The 22,018-nt window shown below is 40.4% G+C and overlaps 2 protein-coding genes across 4 annotated transcripts in view; one reads left to right on the top strand and one right to left on the bottom strand.

Moving 5' to 3' along the window:
• The window catches only part of LOC121283293 (D(4) dopamine receptor-like), a 60,577-nt gene extending 49,205 nt beyond the window's left edge, over positions 1-11,372 (top strand). Inside the window, exon 4 of the mRNA XM_041197709.1 lies at positions 11,162-11,372. Coding sequence (XP_041053643.1) covers positions 11,162-11,364 — 203 coding nt within the window. The 3' untranslated portion in view covers positions 11,365-11,372. The remainder of the gene's footprint in view (positions 1-11,161) is intronic.
• A 1,965-nt stretch (positions 11,373-13,337) lies between these two features.
• LOC121282924 (deformed epidermal autoregulatory factor 1 homolog) overlaps positions 13,338-22,018 on the bottom strand; it is an 85,646-nt gene continuing 76,965 nt past the window's right edge. For all 3 annotated transcript variants that reach the window (XM_041196738.1, XM_041196737.1, XM_041196740.1), the window contains 2 exons: positions 17,255-17,344; positions 13,338-15,392 (listed from right to left, as the gene is read on the bottom strand). In XM_041196738.1, the coding sequence (XP_041052672.1) occupies positions 15,288-15,392; positions 17,255-17,344 (195 nt within the window). In that variant the 3' untranslated portion in view covers positions 13,338-15,287. The remainder of the gene's footprint in view (positions 15,393-17,254; positions 17,345-22,018) is intronic.

The raw sequence follows: 22,018 nt of genomic DNA on the forward strand, positions 1-22,018 counted from the left end.
TTTATTAATTTACAACAAATTAAACACCTACACATGGCTACAAATTACTCCTATCATAACTTTTAACAAATTCCCAAATTAATCTCTACTAAGGCCAGAATAACTAATAGACTTAAACAGACACCAGGCAAAGCATTTTCACCTTATGAATTCAAAATAAGGTTCCTTTCAATGTTGTTCCTTTGCAGACAGTTGTAGGTTTACAGGCTTAGATCTTACATGCCTCTGACCTGTACACACAAAATTCCTTTCAGGTTATACCTAGCTTTCCCTTTGGATGCAAATTCTCACTGTATCACCTGGCCCTTTGGACTTCACCTCTTCTAACAATACTATCTTATACACTACCAATTTTATTAGTAATATAAACATTGCTTGGTGTCTCCTAGCTAGATGCAAGATTTCACTCCCACTCTTGAATGTTCTATTCAACAAAATGCAAATGTACCCTCTACCTCATGTTTACATCTCAAAACAACTATACATAAAAGCACCCAGACTAGCTGGCTTTAATCCAATTAACACACACACAGACTAAACTTCTATTTTAAAAAGATTCTGATAACATTATATACATTAGTATCTCTTCCTGAAATCCCCCTTCCTATTGAAAAATGAAGTCATAATTCTAAAAGATGGCTTCATTTTTTAATAACCTATCTCACACTGCCTCCTACAATTATTACCCTATTACATTACCAGATGCATGCATTAATATAATATATATACACAAGTCCTTGGTATCAACAGAAATCGCTCCAGTTCAGCATCCAGGTGTTTTATTAAATGTCCAATTTTCCTTTAAGCTTCAAACTCTTGATAACGCATCTGCAAACAGGTTCTCTGTACTAGCAACATGTATAATCCATAGATTAAATGGTTGAAATAATAGACTCCATCTGAAAAGTTGTGCACTTTTGTCTTGAAATTTGTCCAAAAATTTCGAAGGATTATGGTCTGTATAAATGATAGTTTCTGATGAATTGTTTGTAACATAAATTTCAAAATGCTGCAACACTAACACCAAACTCAAAGTCTCTTTCTCAGTCGTTGAATATCTTCTCTGTTGTACATTCAGCTTCCGTGAAAAATCTCCAATCGGTTTTTCAATCCAGTGTCATCTTCTTGTAACAGTACAGCCCCAATACCTATATCGTTTGCTTCAACGGCCAATTTGAATTGCTTGGCATAATTAGGTACTGCCAAAACTGGTTTCATAGTTAATACAGTTTTCAAACTATCGAATGATTTCTGACACTCCAATGCCCATTGAAACTTCTTGATCTTTGTTAATAGTTCAGTCAGTGGAGCAACCACTCGGCTAAAATTTGATACAAATTTCTGGTAAAACCCACTCATGCCCAGAAATCTCAAAACTTCTTGTTTTGTTGCAGGCACTGGGAAACCCATGATAGCCTTGACTTTCGCATCTCTTGGAGCCACCTTACCATGTCCAATGGTGTGGCCTAGATACGTAACTTGCGATTTTGCAAATTCACTTTTAGCCAAGTTCATCAGCAAATTAGCTTCTTGTAGTCGAGTAAATAATTCTTCCAGATGTTGTAAAATGCTCCCCCCAAGTCTGACTGAAAATGATTAGATCATCAATATAAACAGCACAATTGCTTAGACCTTCCATTACTTTGTTTGTCAGTCTTTGAAATGTTGCAGGTGCATTCTTCATACCAAATGGCAAGACTTTAAACTGATATAGTCCACTTGGCATTACAAAAGCTGATATCTCCTTTGCTCTCTCCAACAATGGTACTTGCCAATATCTTTTTCGCAAGTCAATCTTTGTGATATATTTCAACTATCCCACTTTCTCAATGCAATCTTCTAACCGTGGTATAGGATATGAATCCACTTTTGTCACCGCATTCAACTTTCAATAGTCCACGCACAAGTCTTTGTGTTCCATCTGGTTTTGGTACCAGTACAATAAGCAAACTTGTTACTGCAACTAGACACAACTATATCATTTTGAAGCATGAAATCAATTTCTTTTTGTACTTGTGATAACTTTGCGGGATTTAATATATAAGGATGTTGCCTTATTGAAGATGAAACTTCTATACAGACATCATGTATAGCTAAATTTGTCCTTCCCAGCTTATTTCCACAAATAGGTTTGTGTGCTTGCAATAGATTTTCCAAATCACGTTGACACTTGCTTGGAAGGTAACCCAATATTTCATTTAAATTTTCAGGCACCCCCTAAATATCCAATTTGATTAGAGGAAAATCAATTCCAGAGTCCTGTATTTCTACCTCTTTCTCATCATCCACCATCAATAATATCTATTTTTTTTCCTCTTCCCTGTCAAAGTACTTTTTAACTGTATTTACATGACACACTCTCTGCTTCTTTCTTCTATCTGGAGTATTTATTAAATAATATACTTTACTCAATTTCTTTTCAATCCTGTAAGGCCCACTAAATCTTGCATTTAATGAATCACCTAGTACTGGTAACAAAACTAGTACTTTCTCTCCAGAAACAAAACTGAGAGTTTTAGCTTTCTTATCTGCCTTCACTTTCATCACTTGCTATGATATCTTTAAATGTTCCCTAGCCAACTCACATGCTCTAATCAATCTTTCCCTGAAATTTGATACGTAATCCAGGAGAATAATTTCTGAATATTGACACACCAATTTTTCATGAACCAATTTCAGTGGTCCCCTTACATAAACTAGTTCAAAAGGGCTAAAACCATTTGGTGCATTAGGAACTTCTTGAATAGCAAATAACAAAAATGGAATTCCTGTATCCCAATCCTGTGGATAGTCCTCATCATAGTTTTTAAAGTTTGATGCCATCTTTCCAAAGCTCCTTGTGACTCCAGATGATAAGCTGTTGACTTAAACTATTTTATCCCCAAACTGTTCATTACTTCCTTAAACAGCTGTGACATGAAATTCGAACCCTCCTGATCTGATTATATTTCCTTGGATAAACCATATTTTGTAAAAAAAAATTAGTTAACTCCTCCACAATCTTCTTAGTTGTAATATTTCTTAAAGGTATCACTTCAGGAAACCTGGTAGACACATCCATTATTGTCAGTAAATACTGATTTTCACTTAGTCTTGGGGAGGGGTCCTACATAATCAATCATGACCCTGGTAAAAGGTCCTTCAAATGCTGGTATTGGGATTAAAGATGTCAGCTTAATCACTGCTTGTAGTTTTCCTGTTAATTGTTACGTATGAAAGGTTCTACAGAATTTGACTACATCCCTATGCAATCCTGTCCAAAAAAACTTCTATCTTTTCCTGTATTTTCCTAATTCCTAAATGTCCCCCCATTGGAATTTCATGAGCAATTCTCATAATCTCATTTCTATACCCTAATAGGATAACAATCTGATGCACGTCCCTCCAGCTTTCATTTGCTGTGACATGATCTGACCTCCATTTTCTCATTAAAATGTCTTCCTGAAGGCAATAACATACTGGAATACATTTTGCTTCTGTTTCTGAATAAGCTTTCTGTTATAACTGTTTTAATTGCAAATAATTTTTCTGTAACTCCACCAACCTCCTTGAGTTAAACACTTCCAGCTGAATTGTCCTGTATTCTTTCCTGCTGAACAATGTTATCAAACACAGTGCAAGCTAATTGGATTTTGACACCTTCATCTTGCCTTTGAACTCCCTGCCCTTCTTGTTCTTCCCTATGAGCCTTTGATCTCGTTATGACACAATCAGGAAACAATCCAGGATGCTCCATCTATAACACCTCTGTTGAAAACACTTCTACAGGCTGTTCAACTACCATAGGCATCATGCTTGGCCTAAATAGCCAAGTGGTTATGGTACTGGGTTTGTAACCCCAAGATCAAGAGTTCAAATCTCACAATGGCAAACTATGAAACAATGTAACTTCATCTGAAACAGATGGAAACGGGTTTGTACTTGAAAGAGTTACCATAGGCATCATCCATGTTCACGATCCAGCTATATCATTACCCAGAATAAATTGAACCCCTGCAATTGCAATTTTTCCACCACTCACCTGGCTTCCATTTGCTCTTTAAATTTACCTTCCACAATGGAACAGATTTAGCATCTCCATGAACCCCACTTATTGCCTGATCCTGCAATACTCCTTTTGAATAACCAATATCACTATCCCACAACATTAAGGATTGACTAGCCCCTGTGTCTCTTAAAATTTTAACATCTTTACCTACTCCAGCCTGTACACGTAGAAATACTTTCCCTCCACATACAAAGTAATTAAACATTTCTGCAACCTGCTCCTCAGAATTCTCTTGTGTAAACTGTGAATACATTCCCACTTCTTCACCTATCACTGATTCTCCCTGTTTCACCTGTACACAAACCACTGGTTTCTCCTGTACCTGAACCTCAGAACCCGCAGTACTTTTACTTCCAGTGCTTTTCTGTACCCCAATAATTACAACAGTCTTTCCCTGCAATTTCCAACACACTGGCTTTGTGTGCCCCACTTTATTACAATGAAAATATCTCAATTTTCTAATGTCACTTCTACCTTCAGCACCTTCCTTTTTATTCTGAGAAAAAGGCTTCCTGGGAACTTCCAGCCACTCCTCTTTCCTGACTACCTACCATTCTTTCACCTTCCTATCCATTTCCAATTTGAAAGAGTGATGAAAAAAGGTTTAGCTCTATGAAGTAACTTATAATCATCAGCTATCTCTACTGTATGTCTTACAGAATCAACTCTCTGTTCCTCTACATGAGTTCTCATTACCGAAGGGATTGAATCTTTAAATTCTTCCAAAAGAATTACTTCCCTAGGAGCTGCATACATTGATTCTATTTTTAACGTTGTATCCACCAGTCAAAATTTCTTTGTTTTAGCCTTTCAAATTCAATATAAGTTTGCCCAGGCTGTTTTCTCATGTTCGTAAATTTCTGTCTGTATGCTTCAGGAACCAACTTATATGCACTCAAAATAGCCTTTTTCACCATTTCATATTTCACTGACATTTCTTCCGATAGTGAAACATATACCTCATGCGCTCTACCCACCAGCTTAGACTATAATAATAACGTTCAGTTTTCCTGTGGCCATTTCATCTGCTGAGCTAGGTTCTCAAATGATATAAAGAATTCCTCAATATCTTATTCCTCAAACTTTGCAAGAGTTTGTACAGATGTAAACATCTCCCCACAGGGTTCTACTCTGGTGATAATTCCTTCCTCACCTCCTGCGTCTCTTTTTTAACTGCCAACACTTTCAGTTGTAATTCTCGCTCTCTCTTCCTGACACTAGTAAACCTTCTCTGAACTGCTTCTAACACATTTACATCTTTCTTTAAATATGGAGACCAGTACTGTGCACAAAACTCCGGATGTGGGCGCACTAGTAGCCTGTACAACTAAAGCATAACCTCCCTACTTTTGTATTCAATTTCCCTTGCAATAAACAATAACATTCTGTTAGCTTTCCTATTTACTTGCTGTACCTGTATACGGGCCTTTTGTGATTCATGCACTGGGCCACCCAGATCCCTCTAAACCTCAGAGCTCTGCAATCTCTCACCATTTAGATAATAATTTTTTTTTATTCTTCCTGCCAAAATGGACAATTTCACATTTGCCCACATTATACTCCATTTACCTGACTTTTGCCCACTCACTTAACCTATCTATGTCCCATTGTAGCCTCCATATGTCCCCTTTGCAATTTAGTTTCCTTCCTATCTTTGTGTCATCAGCAAATTTAGCAACTATTCCTTTGGTCCCTTCATCCAAGTCACTTACATAAATTGTAAAAGCTTTTATTTTCCGCAATAACCTTTGATGTGGCATTTTACCAAATGCCTTCTGGAAATCTAAGTACAGTACATCCACTGGTTGCCCTTTATCCACAGCACATGTGGCTGCTTCAAAGAACTCCAATAAATTGGTTAAACGTGATTTCCCTTTCACAAAACTATGCTGACTCTGCCTGATCGCCTTGAATTTGCCTAAGTGCCCTGCTATAACAACTTTAATAATAGCTTCTAACATTTACCCTATGACAGATGTTAGCCTGACTGGCCTGTAATTTCCTGCTTTCTGTCTCCCTCCCTTTTTGAATAAAGGAGATACATTCACTATTTTCCAATCTAATGGAACCTTCCATGAATCTATAGAATTTTGGAAAATTGAAACCAATGCATTAACTATCTCATTAGTCACTTCTTTCACGACCTTAGGGTGAAGTTCATCTGGATCTGGGGATTTGTCAGCCCGCAGCCCCAACAATTTGTTCAATATCACATACCTGATGATTGTAATTTTCCCAAGTTCCTTCCTCCCATTCATTTCCTGATTTACAGCTATTTCTGGGAAGTTACTTGTGTCCTCTATAGTGAAGACTGAAGCAAATTACCTGTTTAATTCAACCACCATCTCCCTGTTTTCCATTATCAGTTCCCCAGACATACTTTCTATAGGACCAATGCTCACTTTGATAACTCTTCTTGTTTAAATATCTACAGAAACTCTTACAATCCGTCTTTCTATTATTAGCCAGCTTTCTCTCCTTAATCTTTTTGTAATTCTTTGCTGTTGTTTATATTCTTTCCAATCTTCTGACCTTCTACGCAATTAAATGCTTTTTCTTTAAGTTTGATCCTTTCTTTAACTTTTTTTAGCTAACCCTGGATGGTGGGTCCTCTCCTTGGAATTTTTCTTTCTCATTGGAATGTATCTATTCTGTACACTCTGAAATATCCCTTTAAATGTCTGCCACTGAACCTCTATTGACCTATCCCTTAACCTCATTTGCCAGTTCACTTTAACCAGCTCAGCTTTCATGCCCTCATAATTGCCCTTATTTAAGTTTAGAAATACTAGTCTTGGATGCACTGGTTTCTACCTCAAAATGAATGTAAAATTCAATCATATTATGATCGCTGCTACTTAGGGGTGCCATCACTTTGAGGTTATCAATTAATCCTATCTCGTTGCTCACTACCAGGTCTAGTATAGCCTGCTCTCTGGTTGGCTCCAGAATGTGCTGTTCTAAGAAACTATCTCGCAAACATTCTATGAATTCCTCATCTGCGCTATCTTTGCCCATTTGATTTTTCCAGTCTATATGTAAATTAAAATCCCCTATGATTATCGCTGTACCTTTCTGACAAGCTCCCATTATCTCTTTTATACACTTGGGGGCCTGTACACCATTCCCTCAAGTGACTTCTTGCCTTTATCATTTCTCATCTCAACCTAATCCGCTCCTACATCCTGGTTTCCTGAACTTAGGTCATCCTTCTCTAGTGTGCTAATACCATAATTAATTAATACAGCCGCCGTTTCACCTTTTCCTAACTTCCTGTCCTTCCTAACTGTCATGTACCTTTCAATATTCAGGTCCTAATCTTTGTTATTCTGTAGCCATGTCTCTGTATTGGCTATTAGATCATACTTATTTATTTCTATTTGTGCTATCAGTTCATTTGTTTTGTTTTGAATGTTATGTTTAGATATAGAGCCTTTAGTTTTGCCCTTTTATTATTTTTGTAGCATCTAGCCTTATCTGCTGATTTACTCTTAGAATTGTACTCTCTGTCCCTTCCTGTCATGGTATGTTTACCATTTCCCATATTAGTACCTTTCTCTCTTGCCTTGTCTCTACTCTTTGGTTTACCACCTCCTTCCAAATTTGATCCTTTGCTGACACTAAAGAATTTGCAAATGATACAAAAGTGGGCTATGTGGTTGTTAGTGAGGAAGATAGCTGTAGACTGCAATCTACTGGTCAGGTGGACAGACCCATTGCAAATAGAATTCAGTTTGGATAAATGAAAGGTAAGGCATTTGGGAAGGGCAAACAAGACAAGGGAATACACAGAATAAATGGCAAAATTCTGAGAAATGTGGAGGAACAGAGGAGCTTGATATGCATGTCCACAGACCCCTGAAGGTAAAACGAAAAACTTGCATTTATATAGAGCTTTTCATGACCACTGGATGTCTCTAAGCACTTTACAGCCAATGAATTACTTTTTTGAAGTATACTCACTGCTTTAGTGTAGGAAACACTGCAGCTAATTTATGCTCAACCAACTCTCATGAACAGCAATGTGATAATGACCAGGCAAACTTTTTTGTAATGTCCTTTGAGGGATAAATATTGACCAGGATATCAGAGAGAATGCCCCTGCTCTTTTTCAAAATAGTGCCAAGGGATCTTGTGCATCCACCCAAGCAGACAGATGGGGCCTCAGTTTAACATCTCATCCGAAAGCTGACTCTTGACAGTGCAGTGCTACCTCTGTACTGCATTACAGTGTCAACCTTGATTTTTGTGTTCAAGCCCTGGAATGGATCCTATGATGCAGACGCAAGTGTGCTACCAACTGAGTCACAGCTGACACAAGTAGGGAGCAGGACAGTAGAAAAGCTGGTTAGAAAGGTAGATAGGATACTTGCCTTTATTACCCAAGGTCTGGAGAATAACAGCAGGTTCTGGGCACCGCATTACAGGAAAGATGTAATCATACAGAGGTGGTAGAAAGGGGTTTACGACGATGTTACCAGGAATGTACAAGTTTTGCTCGGTAGAGACAGTTAACTTTTAAAAATGGATTTGAACTTCCAGATAATAGATGAAAGAATGACCCAACAAAATTTCACGTTTTAAAACTTTTACTGTAAAAATGACTTTAAAAACTACTATTTTCTTTTTGTAAGCAACTTACACTTTACAGAAAGTGACATTCCTCTTGATAACTTATTACTCACCGCACCCTCCGCTGAATTACAATCCTTTTAGCAAACATTTCTGCTATTCCCAATTTCTGATGGGTTCCTGTATCCCCACTTTACCAACTAGTAACTTCAAGTGACTATCCCCAGGCACTTTCCTCAGTTTTCAGAGAGTTTCTTAAATCCACCGCTAGTAGTGAGGTCTGTTCCAATGATTCTTCTTCCTCTGGCCATGCGAGAACAAATTTCCTAGAATTGGTAGAGGGCTATTGGATATGCCTCTTCAATTAGAGATAGAATCTGCCCCGCACCCAGCTCTGGTAGCTCGTAAAGTCAAGCAGTCTTTTCTCTCTGCTGCCCACACAGAACCTCTGTTGTCTGTCTGTGCTATTCATTGATATGTAGGGAAGCCTGTAACCTGATCTCAAAAATGGCTTCCTCAGCCCTTTACCTCATGACAACATGAAACACATTAACCTTGCTCTCTTTAATCACAGCTCCCGTTCATCTTAGAAGTAAATGGACTGTCTACGGCACAACTCTTTGCAAGCCGATACCTATAACACCTTTCTAGGACTTTGGTAGACTCAAGATCTACTCATGGTTAACTCAGACTACTGAGTCTCCAAGCATAAATACATTGCACTTTCTGCTCAGTAAAACAATTTAACCCTTCCTTTAATCTCTAATAATCAAACCACCCAGGCTTGCTGTCAGGCAGACTTCAGAACATGTCACATGAACCCCTTCATTTAGTCTCAATTTAAAGCCACAGCCAAAATATATTAATCTTATAAACCTCACTATTGTAATAAAACAAGGGTGAAAATTTAAGAACTTTTGCTTCAGAGAGGAGAATTAAGAGTTTGAGACAAACTTCAGAGATTTGGGCAGAGGCCACTGTCTGTTTGGCCATAATGGTCAATGCAGGAATTCACCAAGGCTCCTTAGACAGCACCTTCCAAACTCACGACCACTACCATCTAGATGGACAAGGGCAACTGACACATGGGAACGCCACCAGCTGGAAGTTCCCCTCCAAGTCACTCTCCATCTTGGAAATATATTGCCATTCCTTCACTGTCACTAGATCAAAATCCTGGAACTTCCTCCCTAACAGCACTCTGGGTGTACCTATGCCACAGGGACTGCAATGGATAAAGAAGGCAGCTCACCACCATCTTCTCAAGGGCAATTAGGCATGGTAGCATAATGCTGCCCCTGATAGTGACTGCCATATCCCACGAATGATTAAAAGAAAATTAAATTCAGTGCTTTGGGTGAAAGGAGACCACTGTAGGTTCAGTGAGGACTGGAAGTGAGTAGCTATGTTTTGGCATAAAGGTGAAAAGATATCCATAAGGAGGAAAACTTAGAGTGATGGGGCTAGCAGCCCTAGAATGGATAGGACATGGGGTTGAACCCAGATTTAACATGGCATGAATTGGACCGAGTGCATAGCTGGGGAGCAGGACCAAGTCAATGGCAAAGGGACAGAGTTCATGCTGGATTATGAGCACAGTGTTTTCAGTCTCCCTGGTATTAAGCACAACGAGAGTTAGATACATTCCTGACATGATGAATCACAGAGTCATTAAGGCACAACAGGCCATTCAGCCCATCAAGTCCAGTCTTGTTCCAGGGATGGCAGGACTGTCTTATGAAGAGAGATTGGGCAAATTGGGCCTGTATTCCCTAGAGTTTCAAAGAATGAGTGGTAATCTCACTGAGACCTACAAAATACTTAAAGGGATAGACTTGGTAGATGTAGGTAAGATGTTTCCCCTGGCTGGGGAGTCTAGAACCAGGAGACACAATTTCAAAATAAAGGAGAAGCCACTTGGGACTGAGATGAGGAGAAATTTATTTACTTGGTCGGTTGTGAATCTTTGGAATGCTCTACCCCAAAGAGCCACGGATGCTCGATCATTGAGTATGTTTGAGGTAGAGATTGATAGATTTCTGATTAACAACAATATAAATGGCTAAGGGGATAGTGTAGTTAAAAGGCATTGAAGTGTTAGATCAGCCATGATTCTATTGAATAGTGGAGCAGGCTTGATGGGCTGAATGGCCTTCTGTTCCTATGGTGCTCTGCAGAGGAATCTACTCAGCCTCATTCCCCTTCGCTATCCTCATAGCCCTGCAAATTGGTTTCCTTCAAGTGGCCAACAAATTTCCTTTTGAAATCATTTATCATCTCCATTTTCACCACCCTCATAGGCAGGGAGTTCCAGGACATTACCACTCACTGGGTAAAAATGTGAGCTAGTCTAATCCTCAGCCTCTGAAGGAATCTCTATATGAATTCACACAATAAACATTTAACTTGTAAGCAGGGATATTGGTCATTCCCTAATCTGATGTTCCTATCATTGTAAATTGCATGCTCAATTACTGTGAGCAAATGGCACATTTGTCAGCACTCCCACGTTTTCGATTATTCTCCTCCTTCTCATTTCAGGTGCTTTTCTCTTTTGTTGGACTCCATTTTTTGTGGTTCATATAACAAGAGCAACTTGTAAGTCCTGCCACATCTCATCTCATCTCCTCAGCATCGTAACGTGGCTCGGATATGTCAACAGTGCTGTCAATCCCATCATCTACACCATCTTCAACATGGAATTCAGGAACTTCTTCAGGAAAGTTTTGCACCCCTGTTGTTGACGTGAAACTCTGATTATTGAAATGATATGTATATATATAGTGGTGTCTCCTCATTTTGTACAGATGATTAAAGTTCAGTTTCCTGCTGTGACATTCTCTTACCTTCTGCTAACCATAAATGTTGGGGATTTCCACATTTGGAGACTAACGAAGGGAAAATGAATCAGCCCCACCATCACAATGAGTCACAATGATCAGCACCTGCACACAGTCCATGTAACAAACTAAATGGAATATGCTGCTGTTTTTAAAATGTGCTAATTTACAAAAACGTGCAACTATGTAGCACCTCTTACAATCTCAGGATGCCCCACAGCACTTCAGAGCACCAAAGTACTTTTAAATTATAGCCACTGTTGGCATGTAGGAAAAGTGGCAGCCTTTTTGCACACAGCAAGCTCCCATGGTGACCAGATAATCTGTTTTTGACGATAGTGGTTGAGGAATAAATATTGGCTCTTCTTCAAATAGTAGCCATGGGATCTTTTACATCCATTTAAAAAGGCAGAATACATCTCAGTTTATTGTCTCATCTGAAAGATGGCATCTCCGATGGTGCAGCACTCCTTCAAGTTCTGTCCCTCTGACAGTGCACTACTCTCAGTACTGCCCCTTCAACAGTGCAGTGCTCCCTCAGTACTGCTCCTCTGACAGTGCAACACACTTTCAGTACTGCCCTTCCGACATTGCAGCGCTCCCTCAATACTACACTGGGAGTTTCTGCCTGGATTATGGGCTCAGGTCTTTGAAGTGGGACTTGAACCCACAAACTTCTGACTCAGAGATGGGAGAGCTACCCACTGAGTCACAGCTTACACAAAAGGCTTGATGGTTGTCATGGTATTCTGTCACTGGTATGGTCAGTCAGGTGCTTGTAATGTCCACCATGAAATCAAGGGCTTGCAGTTAATAGCTGTGCGGCAATTCAGCAAAATCTTTCACAACATTGGGAGCTCAACAACTAATCCATTTCATTACAGTGTGACATGACTGAGGGTCCCTCAATATAGTGTGTCATGGCTAATGATCCCTCACTACAGTGCAATATAGCTGACTGTCCTTCACTAGCATTGATATGACTGACCATCCCTCACTACAGTGTTGATATAAGTGACAGTCATGTTAACGTCGCATTCTTCCAATTAACATGCTATTGCTCAATTTTTAGTTTTATTAACCACATCCATAACAATTTGAAAGTTAAACCACACAGAGCTTCTAGATGTAAAATACAGTGAAAACTACAAAACTGCTAGTTTGATTGCAGTTTCAAATTTGACTTATAATTTTTGCACTGACTCCAGCTTTGTTGCTCACCATCAAGAGTCTGTGATCACTCAAAGCGCTTGCACAATCTATGTCTCATTTGTCCAGAGCTGCTACCAAGTTGCCGAAGACATCATTGGCTGTTACTGTAAGGAAAGTGAAGACTGTGCTGCTGCCCAAGCTGAGCAAGGAAGGAGAGATGCCAGTTATGTTCCCTTGTCAGACTTGCAGATGTCACAACTTTTTTTGGGAGTGTTGTACAGTGCAGGAGTAAGGCACCTCTCTCCAGGTGCCACAAATTACACTTATGGGTAGTTTGTGTAGCATACACAACCAGGAGTCTGTATGTCTTCCCTCAGTCTGTAGGAAGGCTTAGCAGTGTGAATCAGTGAGGTTCTGCATTGCAGAGGGCCAGATCCTGCTGTCTTCTGGGTTCACATGGTGTCCGTGTAATAATAATTCTGTACACATTCAATAAAAGCTTTTCTATGGTATGCAGTGAAGTTATTGGAAAGTGAACCAATGCTCAGTCTGCTGCTGAAGAGAGCAAGTTCTGATTCTGTGATGTGAAATTTAGAGGGGATGCACCTTGGGTGCACAACTCATGATCTCCTACTCACCAAGCAAAGCTCACCCCCAGACACAGCACCAGATGCTGGAATTACCTCTCAGATAAACAGGAAAGAAAATATCTGACACTGAGATAGTTTCTATAAAACACTATCATCATTTACTGAACATATACAGCAAAGCATGCTTTGTGACAATTAAAAATACAGAAAACTTACAAAATACAAGAATAGCTTGCTAACGGGATTTCAAGAAATTAAATAAAGTACATTGGCTAAGCCTGTTCTTATCAAAAGTAATACTCAGTGGGAAGGGCATCCGCTACCATAACCTACAACTTCCCCAATATGTATAAACACACCTCACAGCAATTTACACCCTTATTTACAAGTATTCACTTCCACTGGCGAAATAGGCTCACTCTCCCAGAAAGGAGGAATTGAGGAATTCTGCTTTAATCTCTCAGAGACATTCTATTCATTGTGAATTTCACAGCTCCTTGGAAGAAGCAATTCGGAAACACAGTTTCCCAAGTTTAAGAGAAAAGATCATCCAGTTAATGTCTGGACTACCAAAAATAATCCACACACACAAATATCTCTGTAATCCTTCAAGTGTGAAATTGCAGATACAACGAGAGTTTAATCAGCAGTGATTAATCTCCCATGAAAACTGCTCCTGATTTCAATGAACCTTCTCAGCACCCCTGTCTGATCGCAGCCTCTGCCCGGTTATTATGAAAAATTTTGTGCCAGTAAATTATACAATGTTTCTTCATTCCTTGATTTTCTCAACCATGAGCATTAGTTTGAATTAAAAATATAGTTTACTGCAATATTCAAATCCTTCCAATGACAAACAGGGGGCATCAAAAATTTTGGTATACTGCATTTGAGATATGATCTGTTCTCCTCCTCAATCCAGGATCACAGTGATGGTGTAAACTCATTAACACTAGAGATCAATTGGGCTGCTGCACAACCATGCATCACCTGGTTCCACAGACTTCCGATTTCAATTCGTTTAAGTATGTCTGAACAATGCTCCATGTACAAAGAGGCACTGCCAGCTCCAGGACTCACTCAATGGGAATGCTGCAAATCTGTCCAAAGCTCAAAACTGGAAGTTCAACATCACTAAATACACAATCATCGCATCATGGACATGCCTTTTAATTGCTCCTTTCCCCCAGAAGGGTGCCTCCTACAGGTAAACTACAAGGGCACATTGTAGTCAGTCTGTAGGTGAAAGATCAGAAAGCGACAACAGGAGTTCACAGTCCTCACTGGTTGAGACAAGGCATGTCGAATAGAGCTCATCAGGTGTAACCTGTAAATGCAACCATCTAATTTCCTGAGCAACAAAATACTCATCAGCGGGAGCCTTGAAATTTATAGAAAACACAAGCAACCAGATTTCCACTCCCCCATCCAACTGGCCCTTGTCCATACCAGATTGCTCCACTTCCTCTGGCCACTAAGACTGAACCAGAAGAAGGTGTGGGAGGGTGTTAGGATGTGAAAGGGCATGGGTATGAGAGGTCATGAGTGTGTGAGGGCATGCATGAGGATGCGAGTGAGAGTGTGAAAGTGTATACGTGTGTGTGAGGGTGTGAAAGTGAGTGTGAGCATGTGAGTACACGTGTGAGGGTGTGAAAGTGGGTGGCTGTGGGTGTGTGTTTGAGGGTTTGAAAGTGTGTGTGAGTGAGCATGTGAGTGAGTGCAATGGGCAGTAACTCAGTCCCTGTATAAGGCCGAGGAGACAAAAATAGGAACAGGCAGCAATGGCTGAGTTATGAATCAAGGATCTGACTATTGCTCAGTTCATGACAATTCTACAGGGCATTTTCTGCAGTTAGGCATCGACTGGGTTTGTGTGATACAGGAGTAACCCCAAATCCGCTTACGTGGGCTCTCATTACTCAGAAATGAACAGAATCAACCTTTCCTCAGCCTGCAGTGTACCCGAACAATGAAAGGTCCAGCCTGCAGGGTAAGAACACGGTGTCTTCACTGCATGAATCAGTGTCAAGCTCTATGTCCACACCACTCACTCAAGTCGATACGCTGAATTCTTAGGGAGGAGACTCAGACTTTGACTTTCTCCACATCGACCTCTGTCACCTGCACCTCCTCTGCCTGCACAGTGAGGGCTGTCGGTTGCCCACACACGTGCTGATGATCCTTCCAGTCCTAGAAAAAAATTGATGGCAAAAAAATCCTTTTAAACTGTCACAAATCAATGGGTACAATCAGCACTCTGATAACCCTGGCCTAAAGCTCATATTATCTATTGCTTTTATTGCATTGAAATAGGCAAAGTCACTTGGTTGGTCTACAAAAATAGTGAAACTGCTGCAATCTGAAAATTTACCATACAGTGTGGGTCAGACACTGGCTGTTCAGCTCCCCTGACCACCGTTTCCTGTATGGACATACAGCTGGGAATTTCACCACGGACTAGACTAAAACACAAATGGGGGAGATGATAGCACAGTGGTAATATCATTGGACTAGTAATCTAGAAACCCAGACCAATGCTCTGGGGACATGGGTTCAAATCCTAGCATGGCAGCTGGTAGAATTTGGATTCTGTTAATAAATCTGGAATTATAAAGTTAGTCTCAGCAATGGTGACCATGAAGCTATCATTGGTTGATGGTTCACTTATGAAGGAAATCTGCCATCCTAACCTGGTCTGGCTGACATGTGACTCCAGACCCCACAGTAATGCCCTCTAACATGGGCAGTTCAAGGGCAATTAAGGGATGGGCAACAAATGCTGGCCTTGCTAACGATGCCTACATCCTGTGAAAGAATAAAAAGGTAAAACAAAACTCAGAACCAACTGTCAATCTCACTTAGTGACTGAGCATAACCAACAGTAAAACCCGAAGAGGAGATAGTCCTCTGAAGTTGGGTCCAGGGCAGTGTAGAAGGAAGCTTTATTCTGTATCCACTCTGGGAGTGTAGAGAGAACTTTATGCTGTATCTAACCCATGTTGTACAGTACCTGGCTATGAGGGTGTTTGATAGGACAGTGTGGAGACAGTGTACTTAACCCACTGTACCTGCACCTGCCCTGGGAGTGTTTGAAGGGATAGCTTAAATGGGAGCTTTACTCTGTTACCCTGTGCTGTATGACCTTGGGTAATTGGTGTTGACATTATTCCCACAGGTATTATGGTAAAAAAGAGAAAACTCACAAAGTGTCTGTCATGACTCAGTGGGTAGCATTCTCACCTCTGAGTCAGAAGTTCTGGGTTCAAGTCCCACTGCAGAGGTCTGGGCCCATCATCCAAACTACAACACTGAGGAAGAGCTGCACTATTGGAGGGGCAGTGCTCAGGGGTGCTGCACCATCGGAGCAGCAGTGCTAAGGGGCTGCTGCACTGTTGGCAAGTCAGGGCCACAGGAGTGCTGGACTGTTGGACGGTCAGTATTGAGGGAGCACTGTCCTGTCAGAGGAGCAGGAATGAGGGAGGGATGCCCTGTTTGAGGAGCAGTATGGAGGAATCACTGCTCTCTCAGTGCAGCAGTACCGAGGGAGTGTTGCACTATCAGAGAGCAGTGCTGAGGGAACGTTGCACTATCAGAGGGCAGTGCTGAGGGAGCACTGCACTATCAGAGGACAGTGCTGAGGGAGTACTGCACTATCAGAGAGCAGTGCTGAGGAAACGCTGCAGTATCGGGCAGTGCTGAGGGAATGCTGCACTATCAGAGGTGTCATCTTTCAGATGAGATACTAAACTGATGTCTCGTCTGCCCTCTTATGTGGATTTACAAGATCCCAAGGCAGTATTTGAAAAAGAGAAGGGAATTCTCTTTACTGTCTTGGGGCAAATATTTATTCCTCAATCAATGTCACTAAAACAGATTATCCAGTCATTATCACATTGCTGTTTGGGGGAGCTAGCTGAACGCAAATTGGCTGCAAAGGTTCCTTCATTACAATGGTGACTTCAATTCAAAAGCATTTCATCGGTTACAAAATGCTTTGGGACATCCTGAGGCTATAAAATGAGTTATAGAAATGGAAGTACTTTCTTTCTTACCTTTCGCTGACAGAATGTTGAACAGTAATGAACCTTGTGGCATCCAGTGCATTCATTCATTGCTTCACGCCCACAGTTCACACAGGTTTGCTGTAAAGAATTGTGGTTAGGGAAAAGATGAGTTACAAATGTTCCAGGGAAGCTTTGTTATTATATGTTTGGTCCAAACCATTATCTGAAATTTGACAAAAAGACCTTTTTTAAGTAAACAGGTAAACGGAATGCAATGTACAAGAGATACAAACCATGAAAACCAAGCTAACTTCTTCAGAAGATGGACAATAAACACCACCAGCTATTTACACACCAGCAAGTAGTTAGGAGTGAACAGAATGATCACACAGTATGATGCATCAGTCAGCCTGAGTCCACAAGCTTTCATTGGGCTCTCAAAGTTGCTCCTGACTTGGATTCTGTGTTGCAAATTTGCAGAAGCCTATTTTGCCAAATGCTTCACAATAACAAAGTAGATTTTTCAAAACATTACGCAGAATTAACAGCACAGAAACAGACTGTTTGGGTCAACTGGTCTGTGCCCGTGTTTTTGCTCCACATGAGCTCTATACCTCTACTCCACCAAACCTCATGAACCTATCCTTCTATTCTTTCCATAGGTATGTCCCTAAATCACTCTTACTTTTTGAACACTGAGTGAAACATTGATTTAAAGATGCCCATTTAAGGGCTGTGGAAATTTTGATTGAGCTGATATCCTGCGAACCACTTGCAATGCAAGTATAATTCAGCACTGGCTGACCCTTGCTTTTGTTTCCCTTCAGTTTTCAGCCCTCCTCTACTGAGTGTATGGACACACCCAGGGCAATAACTGTTGGTGTTTGCTGCCCTCATCCCATGGAACTCCCACCCATGTAATCACCTTCTGTATCTAAACCTCAACAGTGACCGCTGGCTGGACTTTCATCCATGGAGGGAATGTTGTAGACATGCCAAGAGGGGGGAGAGACACTGAGCCCAGGTTGGGAAGCACAGACTGCATAATAGAACTGCAGAGTGGGAGAAACCGAACACAGGGTGGGAGAATCAAAGTGTGGGAATGCTCCACTATCCGGGGGGACAGTACTGAGGGCGTGTTGCACTATTGGAATTGCCATCTTTTGGATGAGACCTTACACCCAGTCCATCTTCTCAAATGCACATAAAAGATCACACAGCACTATACAAAAAAGAGCAGGGTGTTCTCCCGAGTGTATTATCCTTCAATCAAAATCAATCAAAAAGATTGCTTTATCATTTATTTCATTGCTGTTGAATTTCCAACATTACAACAGTGACCAAACTTCATTGGCTATAAAGCACTTTGGGACATCCTAAGGTTGTAAAAGGCACTATAGTAATACAAGTTTGACTGGACAAACATTGACCAGAAATTAAAAGCAAGTTAGTGATAGCTCAGTATCAGATTGATTCGTAATTAATTGAAATAAAATTTCAAAGTAAAACAGATCAAACTGGAAGTTCAGGACTGTTAGCAGCAGCTAATAGAGGGTTATATTATACTAATATCAAATGAAATAGTAATACTGTAAAGGGCAGAGTGGAGGGGGAGGGTGCGTGGGGGCAGATGTTCTGCAGTGTGTTCAGGATCATTTTATTGATCAGTATGTTTCCGGCCCAACAAGAAAGGAGGCATTGCTGGGTCTGGTTCTAGGAAATCTGGTGGCACGAGTGGATTAAAAGTCAACCCGGGAACTTTTGGGAAACAGTGTCCATAGTATCAAAAGGTTCTGGATATCTATGGAAAGGAAAGGAGCAATCTAAAAAATACTCAAATGGAGCTGGGCCAATTTCAGTGGGTTGAGCACAGATCTGTCCCAGACAAATTGGAATCAAAGATTGGGAGGCAAAACTGTAACGAAACAATGGGCTGCCTTTAAAGTGGAGATGCTTCAGGTACAGTCAACATACATTTCCAGAAGAGGAAAGCTGGGACAAACAAAGCCAGAGCTCCTGGATGATAAAAGAGATATAGAGTAGAATGAAAGAGAAAAAAGGTTTCTTTGTCAGATGTCAGGTTGATAACACAAGAGAGAACCTGGCTGAATATAGAAAGTTCAGAGCAGAAGTGAAAAAGTGGATAAGAGAAGCAAAGAGAGAATATTAGAAGAGGCTGGCAGCTAGCATAAAAGGGAATCCAAAAATCTTCTATCAGCATTTAAATAGTAAAAAGATGGTAAAAGGAGGAGTGGGACCAATTAAGGGCCAAAAAGAGGATCTATGCAAGAACAGAGGGCATGGCTGAGGTACTAAATAAGTACTTTGCATCTGTCTTTACCAAGAAAGATGCTGCCGAACACACAGTGAAAGAAGCAGTGAGACACTGGATGAGCTACAAATTGATAAAGAAAGGGTATTAGAAAGGCTGGCTGTACTTAAAGATGATAAGTCACCAAGACCAGATGAGATTCATCCTAGAATGCTAAGGGAAGTGAGGGAGGGAACTGGAGAGGTATTAGCATAATTTTGCAAATCTCTTAAGATACAGGGATAATACCAGTGACCGGAGAATTGCAAATGTTATATCCCTGTTCAAAAATGGGTGTAAGGATAGATGCAGTATACAGGCCAGACAGTTCAACCTTGGTGATGGGAAAGCTTTTAGAAACAATAATCAGGAGTAAAATTAAAAATCACTTGGATAAGCGAGGATTAATTAAGGAAAGCCAGCATGGATTTGTTAATGGCAAATCATGTTTAACTAGTTTCATTGAGTTTTTTGATAAGATAACAGAGATGGTTGATAAGGTGTATATGGACTTCCAAAAGGCAGTTGATAGAGAGCCACATAATAGACTTACCAGCAATGTAAAGTTGGCAGATTGACAGGAAATAGAGTGTAGTGTTGTTGTTTTTCAGATGGAGTTCCTCAGGGGGTGGCACTAAAGCCAACTGTTTTTCTTGATCTATATTAATGACCTAGACTTGGGTATGTGGGGCACAATTTCAAAATCTGCAGATGACACAAAACTTGGAAGTATTGTGAATTGTGAGGCGTGTAGTGATAGATTTCAAGAGGGCATATACAGGTTGGTGGCATGGGTGGACAACGTCAGATTAAATTTTATGCTGAGAAGTGTGAAGTTGTACATTTTGGTAGGAAGGACAAGGACAGGCAATGCAAAATAAAGGATACATTTCTAAAGGGAGTACATGAACACAGACACTTGAGCATATATGTGCAAAATTGTTGAAGGTGGCAGGGTTGGTTGAGAAAGTGGTTAAAATGCATATGGGATCCTGGGCTTCATGGAGGGATAGAGTACAAAAGCAAGCAAGTTATGAAGAACCTTCATAAGACTCTGGTTCATAAAACTCTGTGCCCAGTTCTGGGCACCACAGTTCAGGAAGGATGTGAAGACAGAAAAGATTTGCAAGAGTGATTCCAGTAAAGACAGACTTCAGTTACATGGAGAGATTGGAGAAGCTTGGGCTGTTCTCCTTAGAGAAGGTTGAGAGGTGTTCAAAATCAGGAGGGGTGTAGACAAAGTAGATAGGGAAAATCTGTTCCTATTAGCAGAGGCGCTGAGAACCCGAGGAGACTGATATAAGGTGATTGGTTAAAAACAACTTTTTTTATTCATTCACGGGATTTGGGCTTCGCTGGCTGGGCCAGCATATATTGCCCAACCCTAGATGCCCTTGAGAAGCTGTTACATGAGGAACAGCTTTTTTACGTTGCAAGTGGTTAGAATGGCGAATGCACTGAGAATGTGGTGGAGGCAGATTCAATTGCAGTTTTCATAAAACAGTTGAATAATTATCAATTCCCAGTGATGTTAAAGCAATTTTACAGCTATTCCCAGTCATGTTGATGTGATTTTCCCACTATCTTCCATGATGGTAATGTGATTTCCTTGCTAATCCTAGTGTTGGTAATGCGACTTCCCCACTATTCCTGGTGATGTTAATGCAATTTCCCTGCTATTCCCAGTGTTGTTAATTCTACTTCCCTACTATTCCTGGTTATGGTAAACAAATTCTCCACTATTCCCAGTGATGTTAATGTAATTTTCCTGCTATTCTCAGTGATGTTAATGTGATTTTCCTGCTAATCATAATGACATTAATGCAAGTTCTCCCCTATTCCTGATGGTGTTGATGCAATTTCCCTGCTATTCCTAATGTTGTTAACGCAAATTCCCCACCAATCCTGGTTATGTTAATGCTAATTCTCCACTATTCCCGGTGATGTTAATGCGATTTCTCTGCTGTTCCCAGAGATAGTAATGCAAATTCCCCACTATTCCTGGTGATGTTGATGTGATTTTCCTTTCCTTACAATTTCCTTACTGTTCCTGGTGATGTTAATGCAATTTTCCTATTATCACCAGTGAATGATAAAACCAAAAAACAAAGGAAGCAACATTTCTTTTTAAAACAGGAAATCTCACAGTTAGCTTTTGTCTCTCCTATTTGTTCACAGTTACATCCAGAAACTCATCACTCAGATAATCACATAATACATGTGAAAACAGCTCATTAAAAACACTCAAAGACCCAATTTTTGCCTGAAAGCTGAAGAGCTTCTTAAATAGGTGAGTAAAGGGAAAATACTCATTGAACTGCCCAAAATAGTTAGCATGGTCAACATAATTTAAGTTTGTAAGCCTTTGTAATTGATGATGTAAAATGTTTGATGATATTTGGACAATTCAGGCAGCAGCTTGGGATAAGCAGGTTTAGGTGGCCATTGCTGTCATTGCAATAAAACACCAACAGTTACAAATCTTGGAAAATGATGTTTAA

The sequence above is a fragment of the Carcharodon carcharias genome, chromosome 10 (assembly GCF_017639515.1).
Source record: "Carcharodon carcharias isolate sCarCar2 chromosome 10, sCarCar2.pri, whole genome shotgun sequence".
In the NCBI taxonomy this organism is placed as follows: Eukaryota; Metazoa; Chordata; class Chondrichthyes; order Lamniformes; family Lamnidae; genus Carcharodon; species Carcharodon carcharias.